Source organism: Phyllobates terribilis, unplaced genomic scaffold (genome assembly GCF_046119375.1).
Source record: "Phyllobates terribilis strain yellow unplaced genomic scaffold, ASM4611937v1 Scaffold_2__4_contigs__length_985480577, whole genome shotgun sequence".
In the NCBI taxonomy this organism is placed as follows: Eukaryota; Metazoa; Chordata; class Amphibia; order Anura; family Dendrobatidae; genus Phyllobates; species Phyllobates terribilis.
The window spans coordinates 25,490,169-25,514,306 of record NW_027362762.1 but is presented as its reverse complement, the minus strand read 5'-3'; the positions used below and the strand labels follow the sequence as shown (position 1 = coordinate 25,514,306).

General features: G+C 50.6%; 1 protein-coding gene across 3 annotated transcripts in view; it reads right to left on the bottom strand.

Annotated features, from left to right (window-relative positions):
• The window catches only part of LOC141190223 (transient receptor potential cation channel subfamily M member 2-like), a 399,780-nt gene that overhangs the window by 78,774 nt on the left and 296,868 nt on the right, over nt 1–24,138 (bottom strand). For all 3 annotated transcript variants that reach the window (XM_073661205.1, XM_073661206.1, XM_073661207.1), the window contains one exon: nt 19,693–19,844. In XM_073661205.1, coding sequence (XP_073517306.1) covers nt 19,693–19,844 — 152 coding nt within the window. The remainder of the gene's footprint in view (nt 1–19,692; nt 19,845–24,138) is intronic.

The following is a 24,138-nucleotide window of genomic DNA, read 5'->3' as shown; positions in this document are numbered from 1 at the left end:
TGTGCAATAATTTTCAACATCATCTGACCCCTGATTCAAACGTCTGAGTTCTGATTCAGCAGATGAGATTCGATCAGGATCATCATATAATAGCCCCATAGCAGAAAAAAATTCTTCAACAGACCTTAAACATGGATCATTAGGCTGGAGAGAAAAGGCCCACACCTGTGGTTCATTGCGCAAAAGTGACATAATAAAACCAATGCGCTGTGATTCATTCCCAGAGGACCTTGATCTCAAACGAAAATATAACAAACAAGCATTTTTAAAGGAAAAAAAATCTTGCTGTTTACCATAAAAAACATCAGGCAGTCCTACCTTGGGTTACACAAAATGTGCTCCAGAACAGCTACTCACGTGTTGCTGAAGCTCGGCCACCTCCAGAGACAATCCCTGCAGGCGTTGAGCCAAATCCTGTACGGAAACCATACTGATCCCCGAATTTATTTCCTTTTAGTTTTTTGGGCTGGACTTACTGTTATGATCTGCAATATGTACTAAAGAAAGATAGGGGAAAGCGGTCCCTACAGTAAGACTAAGCTGAATCCCTATGATGTAGAGGGCTGCATGTTCCTAGCGAACAGACCCACCTTAGTCCTCGGCTAGTCTGAACGAAGACCTATAGCATTAAGGGAGGGGTCCCTAAAAGAACTAAGGATTGGAACAAAAAATGGGACACCTCCTAAACAGAGAAGTTGTTGCAGAACACAAAAAGACAAGCTGACAAAAATGTACTAGAGGTCCCAGAGGACCAAACGAACTTAACAGAGATAGGCACTGAAGCACCAGGCTAGAGAAACAGTCAAACACTGAAGTCCAGCACAGCCACAAGGGCGGAGCTGGAATATAAAGGCAGATGGTCACGTGACCGCAAAACACAAGAAGGAAAAAACAAACAGGAGGGTTCTAACAGTCAACACGCTTTGAGAGTATCCTTAATGATCCGCTGCCAACAAAAAGGCATAACCAGACTCTCGAAATGTCCTTCCGGGGTATTGAACGCTGTCTTCCATTCGTCCCCTTCTCTGATTCTAACCAGATTGTAAGCTCCCCTTAAATCCAACTTGGAGAATACCTTAGCTCCCACAACCTGGCTGAACAAATCAGGAATCAGAGGAAGAGAGTATGGATCACGGATGGTAATTTGATTTAATTCCCGGAAATCTAAACAGGGACGTAGACCGCCATCTCTTTTCTTCACAAAGAAGAACCCTGCCGCCACGGGCGAAGATGAGGGTCTGATATGTCCTTTCTCCAGACTTTCCGCAATGAAATCCTTCATGGCTTGTCTCTCAGGGCCAGAAAGATTATACAGTCTGGACTTCGGTAGTTTAGCTCCGGGGGTCAGGTTAATAGGACAGTCATAAGCACGATGAGGAGGCAAATCCTGACCCCCCCTCTCAGAAAAAACATCCTCAAAACCAGACAGAAAGGCAGGTAATATTTCCGTAGAGACAGCAGTTCTCGTGGCAGTAATCTCCCCATTCAATAATCTCCCTGGTTTGCCAATCCACCAACGGATTATGTATAACAATCCAGGGGATACCTAAAACAATCGGATTAAGGAGATTCTAGAAAACATAGAAAGGGTTGATTTCACAATGAACTGACCCCACCCTCAGTTTTACATTATGTACAATGTGTTAGAACCTTGCTCTTAGTTTTTTTTCCTTTGCTGGTCACATGACCTTGTTGGCCTATTTAGTCCTGCTCCGCCCTTCTGGCTTTGCTGGACTTCATTGTATATCTACTTTCTAGCTAGCCTGTGCTCTGTGTCTTGCTCTGTTAGTTTGCTTGGTCTACTGACCTCTATGTTCTATATATTTTGTTTGTTCGTCTGTCTGCTACTATTTCTGTTAGGAGGTGTCCCATATTCCTCCCAGTCCTTAGTACTTGTAGGGATTCCTCCCCCACATCTATAGGTCTCCGTACAGACTAGCTTAGGACTTTAGCAGGTCTGATCGCAGGATCAGGTTCCCTGTTACATCGTAGGGATTAAGCTGAGTTCTATCGTAGGGACAGATCTCCTCTCTTTCCTTAGCTCTGGTAGCAGAACATAACACAATGTGAGTAAATGCTTTCTGTGCAAGTGGCGCCGAGTCGATGGCGAAGATGGAAATAGGTTCAGCTAAAGTACAGCAAGCAAGACCATGAGTCTTTCAAACTCAGCATCAACCATGCTGTCCCCGGCTCCACTGTCAACAAACACAGAAATTTTTCTGATTCTTCTTTCTAGCACAACCTCTGCAGTCAGGACAAAGTGGGAACTGCAGTTTGGCCACAAATGCACCCCTTGTTTATCCAACTCCAGACTACCGAGAGTTAATCAAGTCTCTTTTTGTTTAGGAATTGAAGGGCAGGTCCCAACAAAATGTACCTTTTTCCCACAAAAAAACATATGCCTTTTTTCTTGCAAATCTCCGGGGAGATGTATGATGTAGAGACACCCCCTAACTGCATGGGTTCCTCCACCTCCCCCAGAATGTGTTCACCCCCAGACTGCTCCCCTGGCAGAGGTGCACAACCCCGGCAAGAAGGCCCCGGAGAAGGTGGTCTCACCCGTCTATCCTGAAGGCGTCTATCAAGACGTATGGCCAAAGACATGGCAGCCTCCAAGGACTGAGGGGTATCATATACAGCCAAGGCATCTTTCAACCTTTCCATTAGCCCCTCACAAAATTGGCTTCTAAGGGCTGAGTCATTCCATTTGGAATCGGTTGCCATCTACGGAATTCAGAACTGTACGTCTCCACTGACCGATTTCCCTGCTGAAGGCGACGTAGCCTAGACTCAGCCAAGGCGACTCGGTCAGGGTTATCATAGATGAGGGCAAGAGCTCCAAAAAAACCCTCCACAGACTGGAGACAAACTGAGTCCTGCGGTAACTAAAGCGCCCATGACTGAGGATCTCCCTGCAGTAGAGAGATCACAATGCCAACCCGTTGCTCCTCATTACCGAAGGAATAAGGACGAAGCTTAAAATACAATTTGCATGCCTCCTTAAACACAAAAAAACTGTCCCTACCTCCTGAAAACCTGTCCGAGAGGGCAACCTTGGCTTCAGGCTGGACAGGCCTACCTGTAGAGACCCCCACATTGGCGGCCTGTAACCGCTGATACTGCTGCTGAACCTCACAGTGGAGGTCATTCACCTCCAGAGACTGATCCCATACTAAAGGGAGTAAGGAGAAAAAAAGGTGCACGCCCAAAAACACACAAAGAAAAAAAAAAAAAATATCAAGCTTGTGTCGTTTTTTCTTCCAACACGTGCTCGGCCGGTTATAATGTCACGCCAGGTGTGAGTGCAACACAGAAGGGAAAGGGAGTCCAGACACTAGGGAAAGGGAGAAGAGGTGACCTCCTAATCTGGACTATCATCACCCTGTCTCCCCCTAACGTCCCTATACAGACTCCGATGCTGTCGCCGATCACATGCCTCGCCCTACTATCCCTGGCGTAAGGCTATAGCTGGGAGTGGAAGGAGATGAGCACAAGTCAACCTCCGCTAGCACTTTAAAGACAAAAGGGGAAGACAACACAGGGGAACAACAACTCAGCTTTAGAAGAATTTCCAACAGTGCACACGGCCTCAAGACTCCAGAGAGGACATGATGCTGCTTCAGCCAAGTTCCAAGTAGAAATGAGTATAACTGGCGACGCCCACCTGGAGAAATCAGGTATATATACACCCAGACTAAAGGGAGGTAGTCGCTGGGTCCTAAACACAGTCTCCTATCTAGGCAGCTGTCTGCATTGCCAAACGTGGAGATCTCCTGCAAACCATTGCAGGGCGACTGTCTGTCACCTCTGACACACCCGTGACACCAGTATCCTGTATGGAGCATTATATGAGGGCCAGTATTCTGTATGGAGCGTTATATGAGGGCCAGTATTCTGTATGGAGCATTATATGGAATCCATTATTCTGTATCGAGCAATATATGGGGCTCATAATACTGTATGAAGGACTATGTGGTGACATTATACTGTATAGAGGACTAAACTGTCCGGTCTGCACTGTGCGCTGCGAATATTTGCAGGTTTCTGAGCTATTGTAGAATTTACTATAGATATCACTCATGTCATGTAAGAAGTGAAATCTTCAACATTGTACTATATATACACTGCACAAAAAATAAAGGGAACACTCAATTACACATCCTAGATTCTCATTGAATACTTTGTTCTGTAGAAAGCTGAATGTGCTGACAACAAAATCACACAAAAATCATCAACGGAAATCACATTTATTAACCAATGGAGGCCTGGATGTGGAGTCACCCCCAAAATTACAGTGAAAAAACCCACTACAGGCCGATCCAACTGTGATGTAATGTCCTTAAAACAAGTCACAATGAGGCTCAGTACTGTGTGTGGCCTCCACGTGCCTGTATGACCTCCCTACAACGCCTGGGCATGCTCCTGATGAGACTGAGTATTGTGTGTGGCCTCCACGTGCCTGTATGACCTCCCTGCAATGCCTCGGCATGCTCCTGATGAGGCTGAGTATTGTGTGTGGCCTCCACGTGCCTGTATGACCTCCCTACAACGCCTGGGCATGCTCCTGATGAGGCTGAGTATTGTGTGTGGCCTCCACGTGCCTGTATGACCTCCCTACAACACCTGGGCATGCTCCTGATGAGGCTGAGTATTGTGTGTGGCCTCCACGTGCCTGTATGACCTCCCTACAACGCCTGGGCATGCTCCTGATGAGGCTGAGTATTGTGTGTGGCCTCCACGTGCCTGTATGACCTCCCTACAACACCTGGGCATGCTCCTGATGAGGCTCAGTATTGTGTGTGGCCTCCACGTGCCTGTATGACCTCCCTACAACACCTGGGCATGCTCCTGATGAGGCTGAGTATTGTGTGTGGCCTCCACGTGCCTGTATGACCTCCCTACAACACCTGGGCATGCTCCTGATGAGGCTCAGTATTGTGTGTGGCCTCCACGTGCCTGTATGACCTCCCTACAACGCCTGGGCATGCTCCTGATGAGGCTGAGTATTGTGTGTGGCCTCCACGTGCCTGTATGACCTCCCTACAACGCCTGGGCATGCTCCTGATGAGGCTCAGTACTGTGTGTGGCCTCCACGTGCCTGTATGACCTCCCTACAACGCCTGGGCATGCTCCTGATGAGGCTCACTATTGTGTGTGGCCTCCACGTGCCTGTATGACCCCCCTACAACGCCTGGGCATACTCCTGATGAGGCTGAGTATTGTGTGTGGCCTCCACGTGCCTGTATGACCTCCCTACAACGCCTGGGCATGCTCCTGATGAGGCTGAGTATTGTGTGTGGCCTCCACGTGCCTGTATGACCTCCCTACAACGGCTGGGCATGCTCCTGATGAGGCTCCGTATTGTGTGTGGCCTCCACGTGCCTGTATGACCTCCCTACAACGCCTGGGCATGCTCCTGATGAGGCTGAGTATTGTGTGTGGCCTCCACGTGCCTGTATGACCTCCCTACAACACCTGGGCATGCTCCTGATGAGGCTGAGTATTGTGTGTGGCCTCCACGTGCCTGTATGACCTCCCTACAACACCTGGTCATGCTCCTGATGAGGCTCAGTATTATGTGTGGCCTCCTCGTGCCTGTATGACCTCCCTACAACGCCTGGGCATGCTCCTTATGAGGCTGAGTATTGTGTGTGGCCTCCATGTGCCTGTATGACCTCCCTACAACACCTGGGCATGCTCCTGATGAGGCTGAGTATTGTGTGTGGCCTCCATGTGCCTGTATGACCTCCCTACAACACCTGGTCATGCTCCTGATGAGGCTCAGTATTATGTGTGGCCTCCACGTGCCTGTATGACCTCCCTACAATGCCTGGGCATGCTCCTTATGAGGCTGAGTATTGTGTGTGGCCTCCATGTGCCTGTATGACCTCCCTACAACACCTGGGCATGCTCCTGATGAGGCTGAGTATTGTGTGCGGCCTCCAAGTGCCTGTATGACCTCCCTACAACGCCTGGGCATGCTCCTGATGAGGCTCAGTATTATGTGTGGCCTCCACGTGCCTGTATGACCTCCCTACAATGCCTGGGCATGCTCCTGATGAGGCTGAGTATTGTGTGTGGCCTCCACGTGCCTGTATGACCTCCCTACAACGCCTGGGCATGCTCCTGATGAGGCTGAGTATTGTGTGTGGCCTCCACGTGCCTGTATGACCTCCCTACAACGCCTGGGCATGCTCCTGATGAGGCTGAGTATTGTGTGTGGCCTTCACGTGCCTGTATGACCTCCCTACAACGCCTGGGCATGCCCCTGATGAGGCTGAGTATTGTGTGTGGCCTCCAAGTGCCTGTATGACCTCCCTACAACGCCTGGGCATGCTCCTGATGAGGCTCAGTATTGTGTGTGGCCTCCACGTGCCTGTATGACCTCCCTACAATGCCTGGGCGTGCTCCTAATGAGGCTGAGTATTGTGTGTGGCCTCCACGTGCCTGTATGACCTCCCTACAACGCCTGGGCATGCTCCTGATGAGGCTGAGTATTGTGTGTGGCCTCCACGTGCCTGTATGACCTCCCTACAACGCCTGGGCATGCTCCTGATGAGGCTGAGTATTGTGTGTGGCCTCCACGTGCCTGTATGACCTCCCTACAACACCTGGTCATGCTCCTGATGAGGCTGAGTATTGTGTGTGGCCTCCACGTGCCTGTATGACCTCCCTACAACGCCTGGGCATGCTCCTTATGAGGCTGAGTATTGTGTGTGGCCTCCACGTGCCTGTATGACCTCCCTGCAACACCTGGGCATGCTCCTGATGAGGCTGAGTATTGTGTGTGGCCTCCACGAGCCTGTATGACCTCCCTACAACGCCTGGGCATGCTCCTTATGAGGCTGAGTATTGTGTGTGGCCTCCAAGTGCCTGTATGACCTCCCTACAATGCCTGGGCATGCTCCTGATGAGGCTCAGTATTATGTGTGGCCTCCACGTGCCTGTATGACCTCCCTACAATGCCTGGGCATGCTCCTGATGAGGCTGAGTATTGTGTGTGGCCTCCACGTGCCTGTATGACCTCCCTACAACGCCTGGGCATGCTCCTGATGAGGCTCAGTATTATGTGTGGCCTCCACGTGCCTGTATGACCTCCCTACAATGCCTGGGCATGCTCCTGATGAGGCTGAGTATTGTGTGTGGCCTCCACGTGCCTGTTTGACCTCCCTACAACGCCTGGGCATGCTCCTGATGAGGCTGAGTATTGTGTGTGACCTCCACGTGCCTGTATGACCTCCCTACAATGCCTGGGCATGCTCCTGATGAGGCTGAGTATTGTGTGTGGCCTCCACGTGCCTGTATGACCTCCCTACAATGCCTGGGCATGCTCCTGATGAGGCTGAGTATTGTGTGTGGCCTCCACATGCCTGTATGACCTCCCTACAATGCCTGGGCATGCTCCTGATGAGGCTGAGTATTGTGTGTGGCCTCCACGAGCCTGTATGACCTCCCTACAACGCCTGGGCATGCTCCTGATGAGGCTGAGTATTGTGTGTGGCCTCCACGTGCCTGTATGACCTCCCTACAATGCCTGGGCATGCTCCTGATGAGGTTGCGGATGGTCTCCTGTGGGATCTCCTCTCAGACCTGGACTAAAGCATCCGCCAACTCCTTGACAGTCTGTGGTGCCACGTGACGTTGGTGGATGGAGCGAGACATGATGTCCCAGATGTGCTCAATCGGATTCAGGTCTGGGGATCGGGCGGCCAGTCCATAGCTTCAATGCCTTCATCTTGCAGGAACTGCTGACACACTCCAGCCACATGAGGTCTGGCATTGTCCTGCATTAGCAGGAACCCAGGGCCAACCGCACCAGCATATGGTCTCACAAGGGGTCTGAGGATCTCATCTTGGTACCTAATGGCAGTCAGGCTACCTCTGGCTAGCACATGGAGGGCTGTGCGGCCCTCCAAAGAAATGCCACCCCACACCATTACTGACCCACTGCCAAACCGCTCATGCTGAAGGATGTTGCAGGCAGCAGATCGCTCTCCACGGCGTCTCCAGACTCCGTCACGTCTGTCACATGTGCTCAGTGTGAACCTGCTTTCATCTGTGAAGAGCACAGGGTGCCAGTGGCCACTTTGCCAATCCTGGTGTTCTGTGGCAAGTGCCAAGCATCCTGGCGGTGTTGGGCTGTGAGCACAACCCCCATCTGTGGACGTCGGGCCCTCATACCACCCTCATGGAGTCGGTTTCTAACCGTTTGTGCAGACACATGCACATTTGTGGCCTGCTGGAGGTCATTTTGCAGGGCTCTGGCAGTGCTCCTCCTGTTCCTCCTTGCACAAAGGCCGAGGTTGTGGTCCTGCTGCTGGGTTGCTGCCCTCCTACGGCCCCCTCCACGTCTCCTGGTGTACTGGCCTGTCTCCTGGTAGCGCCTCCAGCTTCTGGACACTATGCTGACAGACACAGCAAACCTTCTTGCGACAGCTCACATTGATGTGCCATCCTGGATGAGCTGCACTACCTGAGCAACTTCTGTGGGTTGTAGAGTCCATCTCATGCTACCACGAGTGTGAAAGCACAACCAACATTCAAAAGTGACCAAAACATCAGCCAGAAAGCATTGGTACTGAGATGTGGTCTGTGGTCCCCACCTGCAGAACCACTCCTTTATTGAGGGGGTCTTGATAATTGCCAATAATTTCCATCTATTGTCTATTCCATTTGCACAACAGCATGTGAGATTGATTGTCAATCAGTGTTGCTTCCTAAGTGGACAGTTTGATTTCACAGAAGTTTCATTTACTTGGAGTTATATTCTGTTGTTTGAGTGTTCCCTTTATTTTTTTGAGGAGTGTATATTTCTCCGCTGTATCTGTGCATCATGAATCGTGGGATGCACTACAGGGCCCACAAAAACCTGGAGCCGGCCCTGAACACAGCATACACTGCACAGTGAGCGGTCAGTGTAATCATTCTGTTCACCGCCCCATTGACTTGAAGTGAGCAGCCGCAGGAAAGATGTAGCTTCTGTTACAAGTACACCGCTAGGCTTATCTAGGGACTATACAGGTTCCATGAATTCTTGGAATCCTGGGGGAACTGTTACTCAGGACGACCGTTGATTGTAGTTTTCTCAATCATAAGCTGCATTGACTTTCTGGCACTGACAGAGTCTTTAGGAACAGTTCAACAATCGTATTTAATGCAAATGCACGGCCAGCACATAGCATCAGTTCTTTGGAGCAACAGGCTTTCCATATACAAGAACATACAGTTTCTTCACAGAGGACAGTGTTACACAGCACTCTATCCGGCAGTGAGATGGAGGGGGGTTTGATAAGGGAGATGATTCCTTTGAGGCAATTCCTCCCAAGCTCTTATCTTCCTGTCAATCGATAGGATTCCTCAGCTAGCAGTGCAGGGTCTCTGACCTTAGCCCGGCTTCACCCTCTACTTGAATCTTGTTTAATTCACTTCACTTGCCTGGATTTCTGTGAGATACGGATAACACACCACTGATCCTTCAGCTTCTCCTAGACAATAAACAACTTCCCCACAATCCCCCTGGGGCTCTGCTAACCACTCCCTGTCTCCTGTGACTGTTAACCCTCCTAGTTGCTGGATTCTTCTGAAGCAAACCACTTCCTGTCTCCTTTGGTTGTGTTAACCCTCCTAGTTGCTGGATGCTTTTGAAGCAAACCACTTCCTGTTTCCATTTGTTGTGTTAACCTTCCTAGTTGCTGGATGCTTCTGAACTTCTGAAGCAAACCACTTCCTGTCTCCTTTGGTTGTGTTAACCCTCCTAGTTGCTGGATGCTTTTGAAGCAAACCACTTCCTGTCTCCTTTGGTTGTGTTAACCCTCCTAGTTGCTGGATGCTTTTGAAGCAAACCACTTCCTGTCTCCTTTGGTTGTGTTAACCCTCCTAGTTGCTGGATGCTTCTGAAGCAAACCACTTCCTGTCTCCTTTGGTTGTGTTAACCCTCCTAGTTTGTGGATGCTTTTGAAGCAAACCACTTCCTGTCTCCTTTGGTTGTGTTAACCCTCCTAGTTGCTGGATGCTTTTGAAGCAAACCACTTCCTGTCTCCTTTGGTTGTGTTAACCCTCCTAGTTGCTGGATGCTTCTGAAGCAAACCACTTCCTGTCTCCTTTGGTTGTGTTAACCCTCCTAGTTGCTGGATGCTTCTGAAGCAAACCACTTCCTGTCTCCTTTGGTTGTGTTAACCTTCCTAGTTGCTGGATGCTTTTAAAGAAACAGCTCTACTTCTGTCTGTCACACTTCATTGTCTCCCTGTAGCTTCACTTCCAGGAAGCTGTATACAAAGGGTTTAACCCTAATTACTTGCAGATTATCCCTATGTCATCAGCACCATATCTGCGGGTAAACAGCATTTCTGGAGGTGACTGGTTCCCTTCAATGCACCCTGGTATCACAACTTTCCCTTCTGTTACTGCCATGTCTCAGTGGAATTTTCCGCTCACCACATTTGGACTCTGCAGTTATGGGGTCAGCAGAGCGATGGTGACTTCTCTGCTCCTCAGTACTCGGCCCCCCACACTGTAACATTACGGGGTCTCTACTTTGTGGCTGAGTTGCTGTGGTTCCTTCCACTTCTCAGTAATATCACTCACAGGTGATGGGGGAAGAATCGGGAGGAGAAATGTCATGGATGGGCTTGTTCCCCCGGTGGCTCCTATTACAGGACGCGCTGGTATCAGTGAGCTCCACACCACCGGCCGCTCTGTCACATAGTAGTAAAGGCAGCCGGCATGGCGGGGCCAGAGATTATACACCAGGGAGTGGAAGGGGGCAGATATTTCTCCCCAGGGGAAAAAGGGCTGGATGTTATACCTTGTAGTTGGGCAAGCGACCAGACATACACCATGGAGCAAGGGCTCAGAGGTTATAGACTGGGAGCTGGATGGTATGCACCATCCACGGAGCTATTCGCCATCGCTATAGAACCATTGGCTGCAGCAATCCGTCTCTCTTCAAAAATTCAGGGCTTCTCTTATGGAGATCACCAGGAAAAAACCACATTACATGTGGACGATATCCTTCTCTTTCTAGATGACTGGTCAACATCACTAAAGGAAGCTGTGGTCATTATTAATAATTACAGGGTTTTGTCAGGCTTTTCTATTAACTGGAGTAAATCAGCACTTATGAAGGTGGGAACCAAACTTTCAAATGAGACTATAGAAGGGGGACAACTCAAGATAGTTCTCTCATTTCAACACCTGGGAATAATAGTAAGGGAAGATGATACAGAGTATGAATCTTTAAATATCGACCACTCCTGACCAAATTTCAGACTAAAATAACGGCCTGGTATATATTACCTTTGTCAGTGATAGGAAGGGCCAACCTTCTTCTCATGATGGTTCTCATGCCACAGCTATTATATTTATTGCACAATGCACCAATATGGCTTCCTCCCCAAATATTCTACAAAATTAATAGTGTTTTTAGGGACTTAATATGGAAAAAGAATACCCCAAGAATAAAACTTGAGACCCTACAGAGACCTAAAGAGGAAGGGGGCTTGGCTGTTCCAGACCCTTTGGTGTTATTATTGCTCTTCACAGCTGCAACACATCTTCCTCCGCTAGAATGATTAGGCACGCATTGGGCGTAGAAAGCCTGGTGGAGGCTTTGGAGGGTGGAGGGTTACAGAATTATGACCCATTGGGAATAACTATTAGAGGAATACACAAAACATGGTCCAAAGTTAAAGAGATGATGGGCATGGTAGGATGCTCAAAATATTCACCCATATGGAACAACTCTTATTACCCTGAATTTGATAAACTAGAGGGTTTGGGGCAATGGCGGGGAATGGGACTTTCCAGGATCGCACAGTTAATTAAAGACAATGTGTTTAAGACTTTCCAGGAGTTGGAAATCCCAAGTAAAGGATTTTACCTGTATTAGCAGTTAAGACATTCTTACACATCACAAACCACATGATCCCCCCTTTTTCAAAGTAAAGGAGCAGCCTTTTTGGATACTGTAATTGGGAAAGGATCGATGAGAGGAATCATTTCACTTCATTATTAATGCCTTATGGAACAGATTCTTAAGAAAAGAAGTTGCAATCTCAAAACCAAATGGGAGCATGACGTGGCCCAATTCATGAAGACACATGGGGGGATATTCTACAGTCAATCCCATTGGTGTCAATGAGTGAGGTGCAGAGACTCTCACAATACTATCTGATCCATAGACTGTATAATACTCCCCCGCGCTTATACATCCAGGGTATTGAGTGTGTGATCCCTTCAAACCTAGTTGTCTGCTTGTTTGGTTGTGTAAATGTTCTACCAACTGAGGAGGCCCATCGGATAGCTATCCTCCGCTTGTTGTATCAAGCTAGAATAACGTATTGCCTTTCACTGGTAGGAAGCTGAGCCTCCAAATATGCAGGAACATATCTACAGAATAAATAATATGCTTCGTTTGGAGAAATATGTATTTCAGAAGAGGGGAAATACCCTCACATTTGAAAAATTGTGGGCACCATGGCTAGATTTTCCCGGGGTGAGCCCCTATAACACTAACATGGTTAACGTGAAGTCATTATCGGTCTTTACTCCTCTTTGGTCAGACCTCATCTGGAATACTGTGTACAGTTTTGGGCACCACATTTTAAAAAAGACATAGACAAACTGGAGCAAGTTCAGAGAAGAGCGACCAGAATGGTGACTGGTCTGCAAACCATGTCCTATGAGGAACGGTTGCAGGATTTGGGAATGTTTAGCTGTAAAAGAGAAGACTGAGAGGAGACTTAATAGCTGTCTACAAATATGTCAAGGGCTGTCACATTGTAGAAGGATCATCTTTATTCTCTTTTGCACAAGGAAAGACTAGAAGCAATGGGATGAAACTAAATGGGAGGAGACACAGATTAGATATTAGAAAAAATTTTTTGACAGTTAGGGTGATTAATGAGTGGAACAGGCTGCCACGAGAGGTGGTGAGTTCCCCTTCAATGGACGTCTTCAAACAGAGGCTGGACAGACATCTGTCTGAGATGATCTAGTGAATCCTGCTTTGAGCAGGGTTTGGACCAGATGACCCAGGAGGTCCCTTCCAACTCTACCATTCTATGATTCTATGAACATGGTAAATGCTAGTGTAGCGCTGGCGTCCCTGCCCTCTGCTAGGCAGGGACGCTGCTCCCCTCACCGCTCTGCTGTCAGCGCGCGCTCCGTCCCGGCGTCCTCTCCCCGCTCTGCTGTCAGCGCGCGCTCCGTCCCGCCGTCCTCCTCCTGCTCTGCTGTCAGCGCGCGCTCCGTCCCGGCGTCCTCCTCCTGCTCTGCTCTCAGCGCGCGCTCCTTCCCGGCCCCTGTGCTTAGGGCGCGCGCGCGCGCGCTTCCCTCCTCTTAAAGGGGCCGCGCGCGCCGCCCTAAAGAGTCCCCGGCCAATGGCCGGAGGACTTCATCATATATAAGGCACCTCCTCCAAAATGGAGGTGCCCGAGCAATGTTGTTTGCACCTGTGTCTCACCTGTGCTTCAGCCCTCAGGTCCCGTTGCCAGTTACCTGCCAGTTTCCTGCCAGTTTCCTGCTAGTTACCTGCCAGTTACCTGCCTGATTCCTGCCTGAATACTTGTTACCTGTCTGCCAGTCTGAGGTCCGACGGTCTGCCTTACTACTCCTGTCAGTCTGTCTAAAGGACCAGCCTGCCCGCTCACCTGGCAGCGCATATCAGCTACCTGCCTGCTTGCCTGAGGTCCGACGGTCTGCCTTACTACTCCGGTCAGTCTGTCTATGGACCAGCTTGCCCGCTCACCTGGGAGCGCTTCTCCGTTATCTGCCTGCTTGCCAGCCCGGAGGCTCCGTTGTCACGTGCTGAGACCACCAGCTATCTCAGAGACTCTTGCCCGCTCACCTGGGAGCGCATCTCCGTTACCTGCCTGCTTGCCAGCCCGGAGGTCCCGTTGTCACGTGCGGTGACCACCAGCTATTCCAGAGACTCTTGCCCGCTCACCTGGGAGCGCTTCTCCGTTACCTACCTGCCTGCCTGCCCGGAGGTTCCGCCGTCACGTGCCGTGACCACCTGCTATTTCAGAGACTCTCGCTTGCTCACCTGGGAGCACACATCTACCATCTGCCTGCTAGCCTACCCGGAGGCTCTGCCATCACAGGTCGTACCTACCCCTTACCCAGAGACTGCCCTGATCACTTGCCGTAACTCCCTGTCCGTTCACCCAGAGACTGCCACCCGCTCCCTTACAAGGGCCGCCCCCTTGTATAGTAGCTCAGAGGTTCCGCCTCCCGGACCCGTTACAGTTTGCTCGGGCCATGGAACCCGGTGGCACCCAAGCTCCCTCGCTCTCGGACCTCTGTCTTGAACTGTCCCGTCAGAAGTCCCAACAGGAGGCCATCCTGGGTCATCTGCGGAATGTTAATACTCGCCTGAACACCCTGTCTGATCCTGCAACTACGGCCAGTACCTTGGTATCCTTTTCCGGACCCCGGCTCTCTGCACCTCCTCGCTTCGGAGGCGACTCCGTCCTGGCTCGGGGCTTCATAAATCAGTGCACCCTGCATTTTGAACTATTGTCCCACCAGTTTAACTCCGACCGAGCCAAAATTGCATTCATCATGTCCCATCTCACCGGGGAGGCTCTGGCCTGGCTAAATCCTCTATGGGAGAGAGGAGACCCCCTGGTGTCCGACTTGCCTGCCTTTCTCACGGCTTTCCGGAAAGCCTTCGACGAACCCGGACGGAGGACCTCATCCGCATCATCTCTGCTACGCCTCCGTCAGGGAAGCCTCACCGTGGGTCAATATGCCATACGGTTCCGTACCCTTGCCTCGGAGCTGGCCTGGGATAACGAAGCTCTGGTATCCGTCTTCTGGGAGGGTCTGTCCGGCCGTATTAAAGATGAACTTGCTGGTCGGGACATTCCTACCACTCTCGATGACCTAATAACTCTTGCCACCCGGATTGACCTACGGTTCCAGGAACGTGCCAAAGAGGTCACCCGTGAAAAGGGGCTTCCACGTCTGGTTCCTACTTTTCTGAAACCCGTCACTCCTTCCGTTTCTCCCCAGGTACACTCTCCTGAGCCTATGCAGGTCGACCAGACCAAGATGGTCAAATCCCGTCAGGACTTTCGCCGTGCCGAGGGGAGCTGCTTCTACTGTGGCAGTAAGGAGCATTGGATCCGTGCCTGCCCGGAGAGGTCGGGAGAACGCCTGTGTCTAGGTTCGCTCAGAGGACTTGATCTAGACAAAAATAAATCCTCTCCATCCCTGCTGCTGTCTGTCTCAATCATCTGCGGGGAGAATCGTTATTCCGAACTAGCCCAACTTGACTCTGGAGCAGCCGGAAATCTTATTTCACTGTCCCTGGTGGAGAAATACCGCATCCCCACCAAACCTCTGGCTGTACCCTTGTCTGTTGTTGCCGTGGATGGGGGCCTCTTATCTCGCCCCATCCAATTCATCACCGAATCCATTACTCTGCAAGTGGGTATGCTGCATTCAGAGAGTATCTCCCTTCATGTTCTGCCTGGACTCTCTCACGCCCTCTTGCTAGGTCTGCCTTGGCTCCAGAGACATGCACCCGTGCTTGACTGGCAAACCGGAGAAGTCCTTCGCTGGGGACAAGACTGTCATAAAACCTGTCTGGTTCCCGTCCATTCCGTCCGTCCCTCTCCTATCCCAGCTAATCTACCTGGACTTCCGATTCCTTATTGGTCTTGTGCTGATGTCTTTGATATGGAGGAGGCAGAGACATTACCACCTCATAGACCATGTGACTGCCCCATCGATCCCGCCAGAGTAATGCAGGTGGCCCCCGTGAGTCTAAATTGTCTCCCTCCTGGTAAGACGTTCGTATCGGTACCTGATCGGGAGAGGATCCTACACTGGGGTCATTCGTCTAAACTAGCTGGCCACACCGGTCAGAAAAAGACCCTCCAGCTTATTACCCGGCACTACTGGTGGCCTAACCTGCACAAGGATGTTATGGACTTTGTTTCTGCCTGTGTGTCCTGCGCCCGCAACAAGGTTCCGAGACACCTGTCGGCCGGCCGCCTTCTTCCTCTGCCAGCACCTGCTGCCCCCTGGCAGCATATAGCGATGGACTTCGTAACTGATCTGCCCGTCTCTGCCGGTTGTACGGTCATTTGGGTGGTCGCTGACCGCTTTTCCAAGATGGCTCACTTCATTCCCCTGCCAGGTCTTCCGTCTGCATCCGAGCTGGCTAGAGTCTTTATCCGCCACATCTTCCGTCTTCATGGCCTGCCCCGTCACATCGTGTCGGATCGAGGAGTACAGTTCACTTCTCGTTTCTGGAGAGCCACTTGTAAATTGCTAGACGTCACTCTGGACTTCTCCTCCGCTTACCACCCACAGTCTAATGGTCAAGTGGAGCGGATCAATCAGAACCTGACCAGTTACCTCCGGCACTTCGTTAATGCTCACCATTCTGACTGGGTGGATCTCCTGCCATGGGCCGAATTCTCGTACAACAATCACAAGAGCGAGTCTTCCTCCATATGGGAGAGTACCCGGTCCGCACTCCTTCTGTCATCCGAGCGTATGAAAAGGCACGCTGACAAAGGACGTCTGGATCCTCCTCAATTCCGTCCTGGGGATAAAGTCTGGCTCTCGTCCAAATATGTCCGGCTCAAGATCCCTTCCTATAAGTTGGGGCCTCGGTTCATCGGCCCACTGGAGGTTATCAATCAGATCAACCCGGTGGCCTATAAATTGAAACTCCCGGCCAACTTACGGATCCCTAACTCCTTCCATGTATCTCTCCTCAAACCCGTGGTACTTAACTCTTTTTCTAAGTCTACAGGTACGCCTCTTGCTCCGGTTTCTGCTGAGGACGAGTTTGAGGTAGAGAACATTCTTGCCACCAAAAGGGTAAGAGGAAAGACCTTTTTCTTGGTAGATTGGAGGGGGTTTGGTCCTGAGGAGAGAACGTGGGAGCCCCGGGAGAATATCCATGCCCCTCTCATCCTAGCTAAATTTCTGTCTGGCCTAAAAAAGGGGGGGCCTAAAGGGGGGGGTACTGTAGCGCTGGCGTCCCTGCCCTCTGCTAGGCAGGGACGCTGCTCCCCTCACCGCTCTGCTGTCAGCGCGCGCTCCGTCCCGGCGTCCTCTCCCCGCTCTGCTGTCAGCGCGCGCTCCGTCCCGGCGTCCTCCTCCTGCTCTGCTGTCAGCGCGCGCTCCGTCCCGGCGTCCTCCTCCTGCTCTGCTCTCAGCGCGCGCTCCTTCCCGGCCCCTGTGCTTAGGGCGCGCGCGCGCGCTTCCCTCCTCTTAAAGGGGCCGCGCGCGCCGCCCTAAAGAGTCCCCGGCCAATGGCCGGAGGACTTCATCATATATAAGGCACCTCCTCCAAAATGGAGGTGCCCGAGCAATGTTGTTTGCACCTGTGTCTCACCTGTGCTTCAGCCCTCAGGTCCCGTTGCCAGTTACCTGCCAGTTTCCTGCCAGTTTCCTGCTAGTTACCTGCCAGTTACCTGCCTGATTCCTGCCTGAATACTTGTTACCTGTCTGCCAGTCTGAGGTCCGACGGTCTGCCTTACTACTCCTGTCAGTCTGTCTAAAGGACCAGCCTGCCCGCTCACCTGGCAGCGCATATCAGCTACCTGCCTGCTTGCCTGAGGTCCGACGGTCTGCCTTACTACTCCGGTCAGTCTGTCTATGGACCAGCTTGCCCGCTCACCTGGGAGCGCTTCTCCGTTACCTGCCTGCTTGCCAGCCCGGAGGCTCCGTTGTCACGTGCTGTGACCACCAGCTATCTCAGAGACTCTTGCCCGCTCACCTGGGAGCGCATCTCCGTTACCTGCCTGCTTGCCAGCCCGGAGGTCCTGTTGTCACGTGCGGTGACCACCAGCTATTCCAGAGACTCTTGCCCGCTCACCTGGGAGCGCTTCTCCGTTACCTACCTGCCTGCCTGCCCGGAGGTTCCGCCGTCACGTGCTGTGACCACCTGCTATTCCAGAGACTCTCGCTTGCTCACCTGGGAGCACACATCTACCATCTGCCTGCTAGCCTACCCGGAGGCTCTGCCATCACAGGTCGTACCTACCCCTTACCCAGAGACTGCCCTGATCACTTGCCGTAACTCCCTGTCCGTTCACCCAGAGACTGCCACCCGCTCCCTTACAAGGGCCGCCCCCTTGTATAGTAGCTCAGAGGTTCCGCCTCCCGGACCCGTTACAGCTAGTACATGCACTTGTCAGATAGATTGGACAGAATAGTAAAGTATGAACAGATCTCCCAGACATTCTCTGGAAGAGGGATCCATGATGACTAGTTAGTCAAGGAAGAGAAAGAAAGTAACTAAAGTATATGATATGCATAAAAATATTTTATTTTATAGTATGTGAAATACATTGTAAGGAGGGGGGTTGTGGGAAAGGGAAGAGACCGAAACTGAAGAACTACCTCGTTACAAGAGATAAAGGACATATGGACATTTCCTTGACAGAACCTGGAACTTCCATTTACGCACTTTTTTGGTTCCTGAATTGGAGAGCTCGGTGGTGAAGGGTTGGGCGGGGATGGGGGTTGAAAGTTTTTTGTTTGAAAATGTTCAGTAAAAACAACAGACACCTCGTCTCAGAGCTTTCCCCATCGGGAAGTTAGCACATTCTGAAAGATCAAATGTGAGAAGCTGGAGATTTAAGTTATGCCGATGTACACAAGGATGGAATGAGGATTGTGGAGTGTAATCGCAGGGAAGACATGGAATATGCTTGCGGAAATTGGATGATACAAAATGTTGTTCTCATTAAGAAGAAACCTCTTACATTTGTGTCTGGGCTGAAAGACATGCAAGTGGACTATCCCCAACAAGTGGAGAAGGATGATCGAAAGCCTATCACGTCTGGCTAATTAAGAAGGGGAGGAATGTGACGACATTGCGTTAATTCTTAATTATGCTAGACGTCTTTTTCAGTAGGCCCAGAGACATGAGTTATTGTTCATATAAACCTGAATGTTGAATCTTGTAGATTGAATTCATGGTTCTTGAATTGTTGAATGGCTGCTGTTTATCTATTATATCAGCCCTGGTCTATACGGTGTTTCTAAAGACAGCCAGGCCAGTGGATGAGAGCACCTACTGACCCTCGTGTCTCCACACAGGGCAGGCAGGATAAGGTGCAGGCAGGACAGACAGGATAAGGTTCAGGGAGCACAAGTACAGAGACCTTACAACTAGGTAGCATCAAACACCCTGAATACTAGAGTTGCTAAGGCACCTCCCAATAGTGGAGGGTGCCTTAAATATCAGACATCTCCCAGCTATTGGCTGGGGACCTTTACAGAAAACCGCGCACTGCCCCTTTAAAAGGCAGGGAGCACGCACCCTAAGCACGCTCCCAAAAGACCTGTGCACCGTGTTCTGATCCTGAGTGGTAACAGATGCTGAGGGAGCGCGGACGGGTAAGTGAACATGTCAACGTCCCTGCTGGGAGGAGGAAGGGAGCTCGCGCAGCGGTGCCAGTGCTGTTCTTATAGATGCTATACATCAGGGGCAATGAGGCCAGATTTTATACATCAGGGTCAATGAGGATGGAAATTATACACCGGGGGCAAAGGGGATCAATTTTATACCCCATAGGTGATGGGACTGAAAGAGGAAATGGAATACAATGATTAAAATGGGCATCCCAATTTTCCACATAATGTATACTTATTACAACTATACACATTGTACATAGATGGATATATGTAAAATTACTACATATATCATACTCTACTTACCTCCCATGGCACAAGCTCATCCGGCACTGGGTATCGGACTACTTTAGAGTCCGGATATTGCAGTATCCTGGAGTTCACGTGGTACAGACACTTCTTATCTCTTGTTTTATCTGAGCCCGAAGCAGCATCGGAATCTGAGGAGGTGCTGTGAACTATGGAGAAGACAAAATAGCTCACTGAGGAGAGAGCACGGGAGCACACTGAGGAGAGGACACAGGAGCGCACTGAGGAGAGAACATAGGAGCACACTGAGGAGAGGACAGAGGAGCACACTGAGGAGAGGACAGAGGAGCACACTGAGGAGAGAGCACAGGAGCGCACTGAGGAGAGGACACAGGAGCACACTGAGGAGAGAGCACAGGAGCACACTGAGGAGAGGACACAGGAGCACACTGAGGAGAGGACAGAGGAGCACACTGAGGAGAGGACAGAGGAGCACACTGAGGAGAGAGCACAGGAGCACACTGAGGAGAGGACACAGGAGAGAGGACACAGGAGCGCACTGAGGAGAGGACACAGGAGCACACTGAGGAGAGAGCACAGGAGCACACTGAAGAGAGGACACAGGAGCACACTGAGGAGAGGACAGAGGAGCACACTGAGGAGAGAGCACAGGAGCACACTGAGGAGAGGACACAGGAGTGCACTGAGGAGAGGACACAGGAGCACACTGAGGAGAGAACATCGGAGCACACTGAAGAGAGGACAGAGGAGCTGAGATTCTGCTCTATCCAGGGCTCCACAATACAAAATCAAATTGTTTCTGTTACTACTGTGCTACAGCAGGCCACATCTGAGCTTGTAATGCAACTTGAGTGGGAAAATGCGAGGTCGTCGTGGAAAGGGGAATAGGCTTGGTGTTCAAGGTATACGTGGGGTAGGTGGTAATGTTAATGACAGCACTAGTGAGCAAACACCGTCATGTCCTATACAAAGACAACTGACAACTTCTGTTACTGGACGGGTTACTCCACTCCATTTCTTTGGCAGCCGCACCTCAATATACTTTGTAGATGAGGCCCAGAAAGAGCAGGTGTTCCAGTGGATGGCAAGCGCTGCTTCAAGTGGTCTCTCCTCCTCTTCCTCCACCTCAACATCACATACAGTACAGAGGTGACACCCCAATTACCCTTGTTTCCTCCCGCATCACAACTCTCCAACCGCCCAACTGACTGTAGGGAACCACAGATGAGCGAGTCTGTAGAACTCTTCACCGATTCTATACCATGGGCATCAGAGGTCTGCTCCAAAGATTCACAGACTCTAGAGGAGGAAAGCATCTGCACCAATGCCCAAAATTTTTTTATGTTGAATCCGGTGCTGGATGAAGTAGGGTCCAAGCAGACCCTCATCACCAGACGTTAATTCCCGGGGGCAAGGGGGGGTGATCCTGAATAGACTCAGATAACTGAGGCGCATGCGGACTGTACTATAAGGTCAGAGCAGAAAGAGAGGAAGAGGAAGAGAGTGACTCTCGGACCGAAGAGTGGGAGAACAAAGAGGATGACGATGAGTTTGTAGATCTCATTTGGTGTGAACCCTGAGTCACGCAGTTGAGTAGCTCAGCAGAGGAGGTGGAGGAGGAGGAAGACAAGGATGTTACGTTGCGGCCTCCCACACAGACACTGACTAATGCAACCATGACAAGCACTGCATCCTCCGGCACAGCTGTGGCTGTGGCCAGCAGCGGTCGCGGGTCTGCAGTTCACAGGGGCAGCAAAGATTGCCTAGCCTGGGCATTTTTTAAGACCGCAAAGGATGACACAACTCACATTATCTACCAACTTTACAAAAAAAGACTCAGTAGAGGCAAAAATTGCAATAATTTGACTACTACATGCATGTGCATGTGTGCGATCAACATGAGTTAGTCTGGGAATCTCACTGCGTTAAAATGCGGACTAGTGGGCCTCCTCAACCACCGGCCATCCCATCAACTGCATCTGTTGCTTATTCCTCCTCCGTCACCATGCCAAGTGTTCTCACACAGATCTTCGGCCACAGAACCTCCACTTGTTTACCCCCTCCAGTCGGGGTGAGTGAGAGCCCATCAGCTGTTTTGGAAGTGGACATGCCTGATGCTTTTTGGTTCACTGAGCACACCACATTTTTCTCAATCCACCATAACATCTCTGCCTGCACCTCACTCACGGTCCAGCAGTTTGGCGTGTTCACCCTCCTCCACTGCCTCTCAGCACTGCAGCCAGCCCTTAGTCCCGCAGTTGTGGTCACTTAAAAGATTGTTTCATCCTACACATGACAAAGCGAAGAGGTTGAACTCCACCATCTCCAATCAGTTGGCCATAGAAATGCTGCCTTTCCGCCTGGTGGATATAGATGGTTTCCGAAAGCTGATGGCCGTCGCAGTCCCCCAGTACCAGTTGCCCAGTCGCCATTATGTCATCGACTTGCATCGATACAGAGGTCTTTGGCCATACTGGTTAACCGGTTGATATGTGATGTGCTGACATGGTGGAATTCCACTCTGCACGTGTTGCAGCGACTGTGGCAGCAGCGACAAGCCTTGATGCAGTATATCATATTGCATTTCTTGGGCCAACGCTGCATGGACGTGGTGAAAATCACCTTTGCTGAGTGGGTACAGATTAAGAATCTCTGCACCCTTCTGCAAAGTTTTGAAATGGCTAGAAAGATGGTTTGCATTGATGAGGACGCCATCATCAGCATCACTATTCCGGTCATCTACATGCTAAAGCACACTTTGTATAGTCTGTGGGAGAAGTTGGTGGTCCAACAGGAAGTGGAGGAAGCAGAGGAGGATGCGGAAGGGATAACAATATCTCTAAGTTCTAGACTGTCATTGCACAGGTGGGAGCCAAGGGAGGGTGGATTACAGAAATCAAGGGGGGCTCGTGGTACCAGACAAACTGTTAGTGAAAGTTCAGGAGCAAAGGAACAAATGGAAGAGGACGAGGAGGAAGAGGTGATGGGTGTGCAACAGTCAGGAGATGGAAGCGGGTAATGATCCACTCTCTGTTGAGGCGGGAGGGGACAGAGGAAGCAAGGTTCAGTGTTATCCCACCATCAACACACGCTTGGACCTCGCGGAAGAGCCCGACACTAATTTAGCGCCTTCTTGCTGCACTAGCTGCAACATGATCCCCGTGTTGTTAGGATTCGAAATAGTGCTGACTACTGGGTTGCCACTCTGTTAGATCCATGGTACAAGAGTAAATTTTGCCAGATGCTTCCCACCCTGGAAAGAGACACGCGCATACTGGAGTATTGAAACACGCTTGTAGACAACCTTAAGAGTGGTTTTCCCCAAGATAGGAGTGAGGCACACAGTGTGCATCGCAGGTGTAGGCTTCCAACCCTGGAAACGTCAATTCGTTAACGCCAATACATTAGCAGCATTGTAAGAGGCAGAAGCAATTTCTCTGAGTCCTTTCACACATTTTTTAGACCAGACAGAGTACAAGTCTGACATGTAGTGAATGACTGGAGAGGATGGTGCAGGAGTATCTCGAGCTCAATATCAATGCCATCAGGGAGGGTTTGCACCCTTTCATATTTTGGTCTTCAAAAATGGAAGAGTGGCCTGAACTCGCCTGTCACTCCTTGGAGGTTTTATCGTGCCCGGCAGCCAGGGTTCTCTCAGAATGTGTCTTCACCACTGCTGGTGGTGTCCTGACAGATAGGCACATCCAGCTGTCCCATGAAAGTATAGACTGCCTGTGACCATACAGCTTATAATCTTAATAATAAAACAACCACAACTACTACCGCGCTAAGTACACTCAGAGATGGTGGCTCTGACTAGATGGATGTAGATAAATACAAAAAAAGGAAAATGAAAGTGCAACCCAAATGGATATCCTACTTCTAACTGCCCCCTCAGTGAGGATACACACATTGATCCTAGCTACAATCAGCAATAGCTCTATGAGGAAGAAGCGGAGAGGGAAAAGTGGCAGCACTTCCTCTGAGAAGTATGAGCTGCTTCCGTAGGAAGTTGAGTTGATTAGGCAGGCTCTGCAGGATCACAGCCATCAGCTGTTGGTTGTGGCGTGGAAGTCCTTAGCCAGCCAGATTGAGCACAATAGTTCAGCAGTTGATGCGCGCTGTTACCATACGTCCAGCTGGATCTGTACTGATGAGCCGGCGGGGTAAAAAGAGAGCGTCCTCGCGAAAACGTGCCTCTTACCCACTCTGTAGCGCTGGTATAAACGCGGCGTGCTCCGGCCGGAAGCTTGGCCGCGTGAGCGCAGAGCTGGTGGGGGCGCGGCACTGTGACGTCACAGCCCAAAGTACGAGATGTACAGGGGGCTACAAAAAAGACCTGTCAATGTGTATATCCTCACGGAGGGGGCAGTTAGAAGTACGATATCCATTTGGGTTGCACTTTCATTTTCCTTTATTTGTATTTATCTACATCCATCTAGTCAGAGCCACCAGCTCTGAGTGTACTTAGCGCGGTGGTAT